The 16,120-nt window shown below is 37.7% G+C and overlaps 1 protein-coding gene across 2 annotated transcripts in view; it reads left to right on the plus strand.

Annotated features, from left to right (window-relative positions):
• ARFGEF3 (ARFGEF family member 3) overlaps window positions 1-16,120 on the plus strand; it is a 96,067-nt gene that overhangs the window by 23,004 nt on the left and 56,943 nt on the right. For both annotated transcript variants that reach the window (XM_066546876.1, XM_066546877.1), the window contains exons 5-8: window positions 7,561-7,629; window positions 12,105-12,227; window positions 13,736-13,778; window positions 14,753-14,831. In XM_066546876.1, the coding sequence (XP_066402973.1) occupies window positions 7,561-7,629; window positions 12,105-12,227; window positions 13,736-13,778; window positions 14,753-14,831 (314 nt within the window). The remainder of the gene's footprint in view (window positions 1-7,560; window positions 7,630-12,104; window positions 12,228-13,735; window positions 13,779-14,752; window positions 14,832-16,120) is intronic.

The raw sequence follows: 16,120 nt of genomic DNA on the forward strand, positions 1-16,120 counted from the left end.
ATAACTCATAAGCTCTCACAGATACATATCTTCTCATTATTTTAAGATTAATGTTTATGAAATACATTTTTCCACATACAATGTGGTTATGCTTAGTCGAATATAACTTACAACTGTTCTGCTTTGTCTTGAACTGTAAAATCAAATGGAGGTGTGTTAGCATCTGCTCTGTTTAAGAGGGGATTCTGTAAAGACTTTCACAGCATCGTGCAAATACGATTTTTTTTTAAGATCAGTCCTGCTGAGAGATGCTACATAAAGTTCTTAGTGCTTAGCCTTTTCATAAGTTAAATTTTTGTAATGTAGGCCAACTACAAATCCATACCCTCTTGGGTTTGCTTGTCTCATTTTACTTCTTTCTGGTTATTTTTGAAAGTCATTTTATTCATGTGCTTAGTTATAAGTAACCAGGTTAATTCCAATGGATTGAATGACCTACCTTGTGGGCTTCAAGATAAGCTCATCCTTTCCTGAGTTAATTAGAACTATAGTAAATGCCTAGTACTGTGATTAAAGAATTCCCCTGGTTCTTAGGTGCCTGGTCATTGTAGCCAAACCCAGGTTTGAATTAAATAGCAGAGCTTTCTCCTTAAGGAATCCAAAAGAATGATAATGGTAATGGCCTGAATGTGGCCAAATGGATGCTGGAGGATAACTGCCTAAACCAGTCAGTAGTGAATACAGTATCTCTATAATGAAAACTCTTTCCAGGATCCATGGCTTTTCCTCATCACCATTCTGTGCTTGAATTCAATCCCTGAACAATCTCTGTGGGTTTCATCAGATGTGTAATTTCAAAAATCTAAGCAGAATGTTCGTCAGCTTAAAAGTTTTGCAGGATAGAAAAGTAGGCTTAGTTTCTTTCCTGAAGAAATTCTAGTGCAAAAATTTTAACTGTCTCAGAGTTGTGGGATTATGAAGGTGTTTTCAGATAGAGAACATGCTCATTCTGTCACATTGGAACTGTCACATTTGGTGTGGCGTAATCAAAATCATTGGCATCAACCAAAAAGCAGCAAGTCCCTAGTTCTGTAAAGTGTAATTTCACACCTATCAAGTGTGGAAGTACAAGTTCTTATAGACTTTTTTTAGTCTGACACACATACCAAGAACCTGGAGTTCACTTAACCATTACGAAAATGAATTGCAAAGGCAATATGATCAGAACCCCAAATATAGAAACCTTGAACTTTGACACGTGGCCTTTTAGTCTTTTGCCAGCTGCCAGACATTAATGCTTACTTGTGGTGACAGTGGCAAGTTCTGCCAGCCAAAGCAGCCACACAACAGCGGCATGAAAGGGTCACTTGCCATCGCTTTTGCACGCAATTGTACCTGTACTGCAGGTGTGCCACAGCTGTGCACAGATGCACCCAGTTTACTCCTTCTTGCTTATCAGCCATAGCTGTTAGCACCATCTGGCCCTGGGGCAGCTGAGAGGAGAACTTGTGTCCCAATAAGCTGTTCTGACACTGCCAGCCAGCTCCTTGTGTCCTGTACCCTGGGGCTCCTCACGTCTCTTGTAAGAGAGGAAAAAGAGAGAAACTGTATGTGACATGGCAGTTGGTGATGCAACCACAAAACCAGCTTTATCTGGCTTTTTAATAGCATTTTCCTGGATGCAGGTCAGGATATGGTCTGGGATAGGGTAAAATCCTCTGGCAGGCCAGGCGACCTGTGGGACACCACTTCCTAGGTTGTGTTGAGGCTAACTTCTTGCCAATTAATCTAGTGACTTGAAACAGTAATTTTAAATCAGCTGTTGTAAAGTACATTGCCATACAGAACGCTTCCCTGTTACAGCTTTGCATTATCTGAGAGCAAGGGAGTTATCTTCCCTCTCCCCTGCCCAAAAAATTCTCTTGTTGTCAAGACAAAATGTCAGAATTTTCCACCCAGGGGAGACACCAGTTCTTTTTTTCCTTGACAGCTCTAGCTCTACTTACATCCGTGTGTTGACATCCTTTTGAATCATTTTAGTAATTGGTGCATGAAACTTCATTTTTATTTGAGAACTCTTTAAACTATTTGTTGGTGTTTTGCAGTTTGGTATTTCTCCTTTTTCACTTTTGTTTTACTCAGATTTGCATAGTATAATTTGTAAAGTAATGCAGTATACCTGAATAGGTTGTAATCTGTAAAGGAGGAAATGTCATCCTAGTACTGCTGTTCAGCCTTTTTCTTTATTTTTCCCTGCCTTTAATTGTTAAAATTCTAAAGATAAAACCCCCTGTCAGAATGTTGACAAGCACTGTTAAGTATTTTTCAAACTTTGAATAATTTCTTTCCTTTCTACAACTGCACTACATAAGCAGAAGTTTCACTTGGTTTCATGCCACCATAAATAGTGTTCTGTCGCTGTCGAGGCGGTCACGACATAAAGCAGAGACTACAAGCAGTCTCAGTTGGCAACACTTTATTATTGAACATGGCTGATTTTTATACACTTTCCAATTGTTTATGCTTCTTCTATCTTTACTATTGGCCACAATAAATCAACATAATACTATTGGTGAGAAGTTATAGTGACTTAACTAACTTTCTAAAAATGCTTCATCCAGCTGCAAAGTTCTTCTATCTTTCTTCTCTCGGTCTCCTTGGTTGCAGCCTTGGAGAGAGCTCTTTATCAGTTTCTTCTACTTCTCAGCTTCTTCTTGCTCCTTTAGCTAACAGGCCCGCTGTTAGCCCCTTCCACAGTGTTCAGCAGCAGTTCTGTTTTAAGCCAGTGAACTAAATGGGCATTTTCTTCTCTGAGCACTCAGCATGCCAATGCTGATGATGTGTGAGGTTCTCCTGTACCAGATATAGTCCTTATATCTGAAGCCCTGGTGCATTCATAATGCTGAGCAGCATTTATGGGTTTACTAATTCATAGCATTATGTCCTCTCTCTCCATAATTAAAATCTGCTGTTTGGTGCAGTGACACATGGTGACTTAGTGCAAATGACTTCATTAATGTGCTTTGTTTCTCTTGCCCTTGTTTTCCTTCAAGGCCAAAGAGTGCGACATGAGCAGGTTACCAGTTATTCTGACAAATAGGGAGACACCTCCTGTCCAAACTATTTTGCAGAAATACTGGATGACTTTAAATGTCAAACTACTGAATGAGGTAAAGGGCTGTCCTTCCTATCAGGGTTTTCCTCTGAGGGGCAGGATGTGAGAATCATCTGACACACATTGCATCCAAGTTTACTAGCCTGCAAATGAAGTAAGTCAGAAAAGGCTTCTTTTACAAATCCCACAAAGGGATTAGAGGTGGTTGCAAAATTGTTTTCTTTTTAAATTGTAAAGTTTTGAACTTTTTCTGTCTTTCTTTGGGGTACTGCTTGCTTTCCTATACACTGTGCTTATTTCATGTGCCTCCACATGAAATAAGCTCTTCAATGTGAGAATTGCTTTGTACTACAGATATGTACTAAGCACTTAAGGAACTTGGCTAGCAACGATAGGCAGCCTTACAATCTAAAAACATTCCCACTTTTTTCCTCTTCAAGAGGTCACAGAATGGTTTGAGTTGAAAGGAACCCTAAAGTTCACCTAGTTCTAATGCTCCTACCATGGACAGGGGCACCTTCCACTACACCAGGTTGTTCAAATCCCCATCCAACCATTAAAGTGTGGAATCACACAGAAACACAGAACAGGCACGATTGTAAGGGACCGCAGTGGTTATCTGGTCCAATCTCTCTGCTCAAGCAGGGTAATCCTAGAGCACATAGCACAGGATGGATAGACATTGTGATGTCAGTTTAATTACATTGCACTTCATTTTGTTTCCTGTACATTTTCTTTCAACTGACATATCAGAGGCAGAGTTTTTGGTTTTGTTTCTACTTATTGTGGAAACTACCATGTGCATACTCTAATACTACATTTGGGACTGTATCCTGGGACTCCAGGGTGTAGGAATTATATTTCTTGTTCCATGATGGTCAGAGCTTCAACAGTAATTAAAATAAATACTTTCATTATGGATAAACCATTTATGGAAATGTGATCTCATTGGGCATTTGCAAGATAATGCAAGCCAGTTAAAAAATCCTGGAAGCTGTGTGACTTTGAAACTGTCTCTACAGTCATATAAGTTCCTTCTTCAAAAAAAAAAAAGAAACAAAATGTGGTTTAGAGTCCATACCAATCAGTAAAAGCTGGTTTTCAATTTTGTTTTTTACTGGAATTGCTTTCTAGTTATTAGGAACTGCCTTGTAGTTTTGTTTTTGCTTTCCATACCAGTGGTTGCAAAAACAACAAGTTATTGCCCAAGAAAACCTCTATCTTTCTTTTCTTTAATTTTTTTTAAATACAGATTGTTTGAATTAGTATCATGAGTAGTTAAGCAGTCTGTGGGGGTATCCTGTTTGGAGACTCAGTGTTTTCAGTGGATTGGAATTATTAAGTTTGGTTTTGTTTGGTTGGTTTTAGTCCCATTTTTCATCCAGTAATTTAAAAGAGAAGCCTGCTGTCTTCCTGTTTATTCCACATAAAAGGGAAAACATGCAAGTTAAGTGTTTGGATCATTGCCATGACTGTAAATGAGTCCTGCAGCAGTGCTGATGGAAATCATAGCTGAGAGCAGTCTTGTGTATTGGTCAGAGACATGTTTCAGAACTTACAAATGATTTGTGGTAGCAGTGGAGTAAGCCAAGAATATACTGGCTGATTACTTGTGCTTCTGTCATTTGGTTGCATCAGGTTGTATGCCCTTTCTCTAGCATATACTGGGTTCCCATTATTATTTTTTAGAAAGAATAGCAGTCAAAACTTAGCAGTCTTTTTGCTGAAATTCTCTTTTGCTTCATAGCAAAGTTTTGATCATCACTTCCTTACTGAGCTTGATCTCTGATGTTTCTATCATTCACATGTTACATGCAGATTTTTGGGATTTGTGACAGAAAAGAATATATATATATATATATATTTGTGGGTGTGTATACATATGCACTGACTTTTCACAATTCAGCTCTATAAAAGATGGAAATTAAAAAAAAAACAAAAACAACAACAAAAATATAAACACACAAAAAAAAAAGGAGGGAAGAAAGAGATTTTGCAGGGCAAAGGCTTAAAAGAACGCCTGAACTTATGTGTCCTTCCATGAATTGTAGTGTCTTGGCACCCAGGTTTTGATCTGTGGGAAACATTAGATAGTAACACATACTACAAAGCCAAGATAGGACAAGAGAGCAGAAAATCACATGAAGTAAATAAGGGTTTACAAGTAGGGAAAATCAGGACACACAAACCACTGAATAGGATTAGTCATGGATGTCCATCATGGTTCTTAGTGTGATAAGAAGAGATTTGTCAGTGGGAAGTAACACTTGTCTCTGTGTGTTTAGAAACTGTGTTCTACACCTGTGTTTTACACAGCAGTGTCTGGAGGATACAAATCAGTTTTTCCTTGAGTATACTGAATATATATTTTTAGCCAGCTGCTGAGCTCTCACAGCTATTAGAAATGTCAATAAAATTTCAGTGTAATTAATAGCTGAGAAAGTGAGGCCCCACAGCTGACTGTGAGGCTGGCCAGTAGTTAAGAATCTAGTTAGTGCTAAACAAAATTGTTTGGCTTCAAAGCTTTAAATTTTTCACATATGGACTGAGCAGCAGATGGAAATAACAGTCCTTATAACTTATGTTATTATTAGCCAAATGAGATTGAGAGTTTTTATAATTTGCTGTTTACCTTTCTGTTGTTCTATAGAATTTGCTCTGGGGACAGGAAAAAAGGTACCACAGTTCCTTTTCACTGGCACTTGTGCATGTACCAGTAAATGTAATGGATTGCAGAGAAATTTGTGGAGTTTTCTTCCTGTATATACAAATAAATACAAAGAAATACTTTGTATTTCTTTCTGTCAAGAAATACAAAGTACAGCATTCTTAATTATTTGTAGTTAGAATTATATTGCTTTCTCTGGCAAGTTCAAGTGCTGTGTAGCTTGTATCTCTCCTTGTAATATTGAGGTGGGCTGTATAACACTTCTAAGAAATTCCATTTTGTCCATTTCAAAGAAAAGAGAAACCATGAAGAAGGGATTTGGCTCAGAAACTTTGCTCCCAAGATAAATGCTAAATATCTAAAAAAGCATTTCTAGTGCAGGACTATTGTAATTCATAAGAGTAGTGTGCCCTTTTCGGTTGTCACTACCCCTAGTATTCATCCACATTATCCAGCTTCTATTTATGAAGGACTGAGAGTCAAATCAAGATATCATGTACAGAAAACTATAAAATTGCCATTACACAATGGTTTACTTGGAACACTTTTTGTAGTAAAATCATCGTCTGTAAGAAGAGGATCAAGCTCCTTACTGGCATTTTATTTACAAAACAAAAATGCAAACAAGCAAACAGAAAACCCAACAACCTTAGAGTAAGGTGTGACATCCTGTAGTGAAATACAGATTTTCTGCTAAGAAAAACACTTGTAAAGGTGCAGTGCATTTCAGTGTATCGTAACTTTTCAGTATGACTCCCAAAATGCTAAACAGTTTATTTATGTCCTCCTTCAGGAAAATGTCACACTCACCTGTGGACAGACTCTTCTGTACTTTGCTTCTAGTTAACAGCCATTAATGTTGACTTATCTGATGCCCCAAACTTCCTTGTGAAGCAGAGAACAGCAGTTCTGAGTAGGGCTGAGAAGCTGTAGGGACCAATACATTAGTGTTAATGTGATTTGATATTTGCTGCTACACTTATCCCAAGAAACTTATTCTATTTCAGAACAAGCCAAACATAAATTCTGGTACTGGAGGGCTTTTATGCTTTGAAGGAGAGAGAACAGTAGCTGAGATTCTGTCTTCTGTGGGGCAGAGGAGATTGGAAAGTAAGACAGGAGAGAGGGAAGAAATCTTCAGACACAAAAGGCATCAGACACCACAGCATCTCTCGCCGCATTGCCTCACTCACCCATTTATCCTGGTGGTTCACATCACATTCTAACTCCCCTTCTCTTCAAAGCAAGATGTTGAATTGGTCTTTTAGTGTCTTATTCTTCCTGCTGAATTCAGGACAGAAAAAGCCTCCCTTCATGAACTGGGGCTTATGGATGTTTTTTAGCTGCTCATTATCAAGTGACTATAATACACTTAGTGCAAATATCCTGTGCTGGGAAATCCTCAGGCAGTAATTAATGGATTTTTTCACATAATACTTATCTGTCTGTGCCACTTAAGTAATAACTTGCATTGTATTCTTCCTTTCTCTTTTGTTATATTGATAGAAGTGAATGGAAGGACTGATTGTAAATCATGCAAAGCTTGTGGTTAAAATATGAGTAGGGGTCCAAGGCCAGAGTTGATCCCTGGATTGTCTTCCTTTTGGTGGTCATATGTAGGAGACAGCAATAAGTAATCCATTGGGTGGTGCTTCTGGGGCCAACAGATGCAGCTTCTCAGGAGGATCTCCTCTATCCCAATAACACACGGTGCTAAGAAGCTTCTGATGCTGTTTCTCCAAGTTGGAAGGAGTTTTGGCTAGGAGCACAAGGGTGGGAAGGAGAGTCAATAATGGCTGAAACTTAATTTTTTTTATTTCCTCTCTTTTGTTGCAAGGTCTTGCTCTGTATAACATATACCTCCACCTTTGAGCTGAATGGGAGTTCAGTGTTGAAGATTGCTGAGGTAAGTGCCTCTGTTATACCACTGCTTGTGTCACTTAAGCTTTCCCTACTACCTTGAGTGTGCCTTCCATGTGTAGCCTGAAACTGAACCAGTCTAAAACACGTCTACCATCATTAGGACTGGTATTACCTTATGTGTAGTGTGAAGAAATAGTTGCAAGTTGGGCAGGTTTGGGCTTGCATGGGAAGGCAGTCTTGGAAGTTGACTGATAATTGTTTATTACAGCATTACACATTTACTACTTCTCATATTTATTTTGCTTTTGCAATAGAAAAATTTTCTTGAGTTCTTCATAAAACAGCACTGCACTGATTTCCTACTGGCTGCAACTCTAACAATAAAGGAGTTTCCTGAAGAGAAGTTTATAAGCCATAGTGTGCCATGTTAGCATAATTACCTCACTGTTCCTTGTGTGTATTTCTTTCCTGACACATCCAAGTAAAATAGTTATAATGCCCCTTGATCCATTGGGTTCTTAGTCACTCTACTCCCTTTATTCCATTAGATTTTAATATGAATTAAATTGTAAAGGAGCTTTGGTTGTAGAAAAACATACTTGCAGGCATATTACCTGAGCCTCTGTAGGTGAGTGATATTTTTAGTAGCGTGTTGCAAGCTATGGGCTGTTTGTTCAGCTTAGAGAAAATGTACAGGAGCACTTAATCCTCCTGTGCAAACCACACTGCTGTGTGCAGAATCTATTATAAAAGTACATTGTTAACGTGGTATGGGCAGAGCTAGTGTCCATGAAAGAATATAAATGTTACTTACATGTCCTACACTCCCAAGTGTCTGTAGACATTTAGAGATGTGTTACTTCTCAGTTTTTGTTATTTGGGGTGGAGTTTTTTTGTAAAAACAAAAATCCCATGTGAAAATAGCTTACTTTAGCTGGAAGTTACAGTATGTTCTGAGTTCAGTAATAAAACTGACCTTGCTTTATCTTATCAGAAGCTGAGAAAGGAGTTGTAGGGATAACAGGAAACCAAAGAAAATTACTTCCATTTTGCAGAAGAAAAAAGGGCTTTAAAAGGCAAGGATACAACATACATAGTTCATGTATATAACATATACCAGATGAAAAAGATAGTAATCATTCTAGATTAGCACAGCTTAGATTTTAGTTTCTCTTGTGCTAGGTGAGACCATAAGGCGTGTCTATTTTTGGAGGTCTTTGTAAGCCCCATCTGTAGATGCTGCAGCAGGGATGAATTGAATTGCTACTTAAAGCAAGCCACAGTTTTTTAATTTCTACTAAACCCTCTTTATGTCAGTGTCACACACTGGAAAAAAATACAGATAATTTCCCCTACTGCAGTTTTTCTCACATTTCTCACAGACTTCCTAACATGCAAGGCAAAAGCTGATGAATTCAGCTTAGTGCATCTCTTGGCTGTAGGTAAAGAGCTTGAGATTAAACAAAGTGCTTGCTGGCAAAAGCATTTAATGACTCTGAGCCCTTCAGCTTTCAGTCTTTAAGACCACTACCTGAGACTAGGGGGAAATGGTCAATCAATGATGGTCTGTGTGGTATAAACTGTAGAAATAATCAGAAATAATATTTTCTGTTCTCTCTGTAAAGAGGATTGTTATTCATCAAAAGCATTCTGAAAATTGGCAGTTGTCTTTCACAGATTGATGTGAAACTCTGCTGGTTTTGGTAGTTGCATTTCAGTTTATTCTCAGCCAATCTGGTTTTTAAAAAGCTTTGCTAGTGTACTGATACAAACTAGGACAATGCTAGTTCTTTTCTTTTATGGTGAACAAGACTAATGCATGATGAGATGTGCCAGCAAAGCAAGCAAAACTCATTTCCTTCAATGAATTGGAGCAAGCAGTAATACAGAGTGTGCTTGCCTCTATTTGGAGTGTTTGGATGTACAGCTATTTTCTCCACACTTCTTGAGAAAATACTGCCTCAGGTTTTCCTAAATAGCCTAAGTCTCTCTAAATAGCAAATCCTACCAGGCATATACATGTTTCCACAAGTTCCTCCCCAGGCTTTAGGTAAGGCAAAGATTTTAATAGCTGGCATCACTATGCCTTTGTATCTGAATTAGCCAACATATAAGCAGTAGGAAACAGAAAATAATATCTCAGTTCAGCATTTGGTTAACCTTCTGACTTGCTCTAAGGGAAAGGTGGCAAAGAGGAGCTTTCTGTTCCAGTGCCCATGCTATTTAACATTTCTTTCCAAATCAGTCCCTTAGTTTTCCTAGCCTGCACTCTGTAGCAAGTAGAACCACTCCAGGATTGGAAAGGTGCTGCCTTCATTACTAGTGGAACACCCTGAGGACTGTCTCTGACAAACAAAGCTACAGTCTGGCCATTTTGCACTGTCTGATCGTTTGCAATTCATGTGTACAAAACAATGGCACTCAAAATCATTCTGAACCTTATCAGCTTCAACTTCAGAAAGCATCCAACATGAAGACTACTATAATTTCTGCCCTAAGTATTAATAATATTGAAAAGATATTAGTAGTATGAAAAATGGATTAAATCTTGTTCTGTGCACCTTCCCATGCTTGCCTAGACACCTGCAGGAAAATGTAGTTGATGCTCTTTCATGGTTTTTTTGTGTGTGTTTGTTGCTCCAGTGTGCCTTCTGGAGGTTTATTTTGCGTGACTCTGTTGTGTTCCATTAGCTAACCCTTCTGTGTTTTGCTCTTAGTTGTGTTTTGCATGCCATAGAGCTGGAAGTCCCCGAATGCATGAAATGATCAAAATGTCCATTGCACACCTCTTTGGAGCCCTGAGCTCTCGCATTTTTACTGCTGCTTCTTCATCAGTGGCTTTTCAAAAGGTACCTTGCCCAGCCATTCAGAACACAGGCCTTCTGTAAGATTGCAACTCAAGTATTGTTTGCTTATTAGCTCGCATGGGGAGGGAGAGAAGGAGGAGATATCAACCATGCTCTTTCCAGAAAGTCAGCCTACCTCTAAGAATGGTACTTCAATAATTAATTCAGGTACTCTAGAAGAAGGCTTACAGCTCAAAAAGAATTATCTCAGCAGCACTGGAATGGTTTGGCCTCTGTGAAGGGCTGTATGTTGTTAACAAGCTTTTAGGGTTATTTTGCCCACTGGGGTTCAAGGGATAGCTGAATGATGAGCAGAATTGGTCCAGGCCAACTTACAAGAACATCTTCATCACTGACCTATTGACAGCTTGGTTCCATTTCAATAGGAGTTAGAAACAATCAAGAGTCTTGTTTGTGTGCCTATGTCAATACTGATCAGACTGTGTAATCAGATCACTTTAATTTTTCCTTCTTAAAAGCTCATCCTCATTAGGGAACTATAAAAGTGACTTTACATCATATAATATCCTTCTCATTCAAAAATGTACACCAGATGCAGTTTTGTATACTCCTTATGCATATAATTTATACTACACATTTATATTTTTAAGAATTAATATTTTAAATAATTTTTCACAGCTAGTTCCATTTATATTTACAGTTCTTACTTGCTATATATCTAAACAATGGCAGAATAAAACTGCTAAAACTGAAAAATATGTAAGTGTGTGAACAGTCATTTACTTTTTTTTTTTGGTTGTTTGTTTTGGATTTGGAAGATTCTTGTGGTCATTGTGAACAATAAAGCTTAGTGCAGGACAAAGAACCAAAACTGCTTCTTCGAGAAGACTGTATTGTACAGTTCTGTCACAAACCTGCTCAGCTCCATCAAGATTTTTATCTACTTAGTAGTTACTGTGCAATGTGCTTACACTGTCTACTCCAGTTACCAAAGGTCTTACAGAGACCCAGCACCTCCCACAAAATATCTTGTGCAGGATCACCTGGGGCAAAAGTCAAGCATGACTCTGGGCACAGCACATTGTCAGAAAACTGTCAGCAGCTGGGCTTGGAGTTGGGAACTGGATGATCCATCAGTGTTCTTCTATTGCTACCTTAGTTCCCATGGGATCTCTGAGAAGAGGAGCCCTCTGCTGGATTGCCAGTTATTAAAAGGCAGTTGTTTGTGTTATTTATGGTAGAGTGCTATTGTATTTTCTCTGTTAAGAAAGACCTTAAAAGTTTTCACATGTGATACAGTACATAATGATTGTTGTAGAATAAGTGGCAAATACCTTTACATCAGAAGCAACAAGCTTGAAGAATTGGAGGATATTTACATTGCAGACATAGACTTGCAGCGAGGTAGTTACAATAAGTATCAAGACATGAATAATCAAAGCCTCATTCAATGAGTTCTGTATAAAGTGAGATAAATACCAAAATCACTTGGATTTGACAGGAGACTTTGCCAGTTTTGCCCTACCATTCCTGCAGCTGTGTGACTGATTAATTACTTGGCTTTCCAACCAAGACAGCTAAAAACTTCTAATGCGCTAAATAGTAAGGAAGGCTGACTATCTGCATGTGAGAGACCTTGGTATCCTCCTAAACTGTGTTCCTGGTAAGGGGAAGTTGATCTCTTTGTGCTGCTGTCTTGTTTCCTCATCAGGTTTGCATTGAGACATATGTATCTAGCTGTCACCAGCGGAGCATTAACACCGCTGTGCGGGCAACCCTCAGCCAAATGTTGAGTGACTTGACTTTACAGTTACGACAAAAGCAAGAAAACATGGTGAGCCTTCTGGCATCAACAAATGGTTCCATGTCCATGGCTGCATACCATTTTGTTCTCATTCATCTGAATGCCTTATGGCTTTTACTTGACACTTCCTCAGTTAATCCTGTTTAAAAGTGTTTTGGGCTCTGACTATGCCTGCCTAAGAGCTCTCACATTGTCAAGTTGTGTTGGCTGGTTTATTTTTTTCCATTCTTTTATTTTGTTTTCTTGTTTTTCTAAGGTGCATTGAAATCCTTCTGCCAAAACTTTTTGTGTGACAAATATTTACATAGTAAAAAAACAGATTCTCAACTAAGGAAAGTGTAATTGAGATTTTTCTTCTACTTTTTTTTAATAGAAGATAGTTTTTAACTTATGAATTTTTTTCTTTGTTATAAAAAAAATTATAATTTTATTTATTTCATTATTAAAATCCATGAGAGCTGTTTGAATGACATCACAGCACATTTTCAACTGTAGATGTTTTGGGTACATGTGGAATTACATTGACGTCTTACATTGTTTGTACTGTTTTGTATAATACCATATTGTCAAAGAAGTATTATTTGTAAAAGTCAGTTTCTATTTATTAGGAAAATTTAAGGACTCTAGTTGTACAGATTGTTTTCCTTACATCTGTTTTGGGTTAAGATGATCACTTCTATTTTGGATTAGTAGACTAGATTGTTTTTATCCTGCTGAGCAACTGCAAAAATAATAATTCAGTTTAAGTAAACTTGTCTTCTGTTGGTGCTAAGTAGGTTCATTTTACTAGCCAAAGCATTTACCAAAAAACCCTAAACAAAGAGACGGAAACATTTTGGGCCTGCAAATTCAATTTTGTTAGTTCTTTTCGTAGGTGAGGAGTATATAAAAGCATATGAGAAGTGTATTTAGTTCCTGACATTTTGTTATTGATGCTTGAGAGAATTTGGCTTGACCCTGTTGTGCACGATAGGAAGAATCCTACTATAGGAAGAATCCTATACCACAGCTGAACCAAGTGATGTATGAGGTCATTTCCATTTCCTGACTGCCATTAATTTTGTTGGTATTGTAACATTAACACTGTCAATGTTCTAAACTCTCTAATACTCAATACCCTCTAATACTCAATACTCTCTAATACTCAATACTCAATTGATTTTGGTTTCTAAGTAGTTTGTGAAGTCTAAACTTTGCTTTTCTCTCAGTTATTTTCAATGCAATTTATATACCTAATTATTACTGAGTTGTTCTTGGTGTAGGAAATCCCTTAAGGACTTACAAAACTTTCACCTAAATGAGATGCAATTTCCTTTAATCTAAATGACTGTTAAAACAGATCTTAAGGATTTTTAAAAAATATTTTGCAAAAAGTTCAGTTAAAAACCCTAACAAAAACCCCAAACAGATAGAGGACAATTTAAGAATTGAATTTAAGAAAGAATTGAATTTAAGAAAGTTCTGCTGTTAAAGTATTGCTTCTATAATGTTCCTCTGTCCCTTGTACCAATTACACCACCTTTGTCTTTCCTCGACAGATAGTTGAAAACCCTGACAACTTGCAGAAATTCAAGAGTCAAGGTATTTGTAAAACTTTTTTAGTGACTCCTTCCAATCCAGCTTTTTTATTCTTAACTTTCTTTTTATTACCACAGTGCTGTTTGATGTCATGGGAGTTGCACCCTCAGGATTTTGTAACTTATAGTTTGATGCTTTCTTGGTTACCTGTGGTAAGAACTGAGATGGCCCTGTCTGCTCCTGATATTTACAGTTGTGTCTTCATTTGGACCATGGTAACAGCATTGCACTCAACATAATAATAAATTATTGTTTCAAGGTGCTAACACTGTAATTAAGGAGTTTCAGTGGTCTGAAAAAAGTTTTAGTAAGTGCCTTTACTTCCTCAAATGAAATAGATTTGCAGAGTAGAATGTGGAATCTGAAAACAATCGTTACTCTATTTCAGCCAAAGACATTGTTTATATAATGACTACTATCCAGGTGATTATTTTACAAGAGAATGTTTTTCTATTCCCATTGTGGCTTAACTTTCAACATCTTCTAGTAGGAAAAATAGTCTCTGGTTTTGACCTTCACTCAGGATTTCTGTAGAACTTGTGTGAATGGAGGCTAAAATCTTAGAAGAGCACAAGCATTCTTTGAAAAGATCAGAAGTTGGTCAGACATCAGAAAATGTGTAAGAGAGAGAAACTGCAGGGAGAGATACAGAAATTGGCTGCCATGTAGAAAACTGGGACCAGTCTTTTTTATTATTTAATTATATACTTATTTTATTATCTGAATTTGATTTCAGCTAACCTTCTGTAAATGCATGTAAGCAATTAGTGCTCTCTCCGGGTTTCATACTGCTGCTTTTGCATGTTGTGGCAATCACTTTCCTATCTAGCACTTTTCTTACTGCATCTTATCTATGAATTTTGGTAGCCCTGCTTCTTGTTTAGAAGCTCTGACCAGCTCTGAAAACCCATGCAGTTAATTGATGTTGTTATCCAGCTGTTCATATGTAATGCCTCTGATATTTGTCCTTTTTGGAGGTACTTCAACTGAGTCTCTTTGTGATGATGTTGTATCTGTCCTCACTGTACTCTGTGAGAAGCTCCAGGCTGTCATAAAGTGAGTTATTTAAGTTTATAATTTTAATTTATTACCTGGAGGTTGAGAGTTTCACTGATGCATATGATTGTGCTGTTGAAGTTCTGGAATTGTGGAGCAAAGCTGTGCTTAAATGAGGTGTTTGCTAGAGAAAGTATTGTTCATGATGCATAATTTAATCCTTGCTTGAAATGAGGAGCTAATTTGCCTTCTTTGTGCAGCCTTCTTTGTTCAGCTTTACAGAGCTTCCAGTAAATCTAATCTGTAGGTAACTTCCATACAGCAGCAAAATACTAATACAAAATACTAATAATCTAAGAAGTTTTCTTTTCTGGCTGGAAGAACCATCATAGAGAGAATAACAATTACAAGAGCCATGGAGAGACCTAACAGATACTATATTCAGAATTAATAAATCAGTCCTTCTTAGACAGGCTTTATCCAATTGCAGTAATTTGTGCTGTCAAAGAATTCCTCCAATTTAGGAATATCATACACTCTACCTACTTGAAAATTTATAATCTTAACTTCTAAAATGTGGTTGTTATGGACAGGAAGTGTTTTATATGCTGTGCAATTTTCAGAAACTACCAGAGGCAAAGATAGCACAGACATCTATGTGCAGTTCTTTTACAGACTTTCTTCCCATGAGTCTCTCTAATAACAGCAGGATTACAGAGGAATGCATTACTTAGCATTATTTCATCAGTGTCAGCATCTGGGAAAATAAAATCAAGAGTGCAGGGATGCCCTGTGCATTCCCATGCAAGTGTCAACTCTAAGGGGATGATCATCTGCATTAAGACACATTGTAAGAAAAGCTGTTGGGAAAGAAGGCATCTGTACCTGGAATGCATCTATCTTTCCAGATAGGTGTGGACTGTTGTGAGGAAAAATCTATCACCTTTAAAATATATAAGAAGCCAGCAGTTTTCAACCCTCCATACCACAGAGTTAAAAATCCAGCTTTGAGCTTCAGGATTCAGGGTTTTCTCTATGGCATGTGAAACAGGTATTGTTGTACTTGGATACAAATTCATGTATGTGAACAAAAGGAACTCAGGCAGTGACAGAAAAACAGATATTTCTCACTCCTTAATTTCGATTCAGACAAATCCATTCTTTACAGCTTCCTTGACCTACAGTCATATATCAGAAAGTGCATTCCTCCAGCTCTCATCTCTGACCAAAAGAGAGTTATTAAATCCTGGTTTTCTTAGGAGCAAAAACCATATTGTGGGTACACTTGCCATGGAGTGCTCCTTCCGTAAGGCGGACCTCAGCCTTGCTTGTCTTCTGGATCCCACAGT

The sequence above is a fragment of the Molothrus aeneus genome, chromosome 3 (genome assembly GCF_037042795.1).
Source record: "Molothrus aeneus isolate 106 chromosome 3, BPBGC_Maene_1.0, whole genome shotgun sequence".
Lineage (NCBI taxonomy): Eukaryota > Metazoa > Chordata > Aves > Passeriformes > Icteridae > Molothrus > Molothrus aeneus.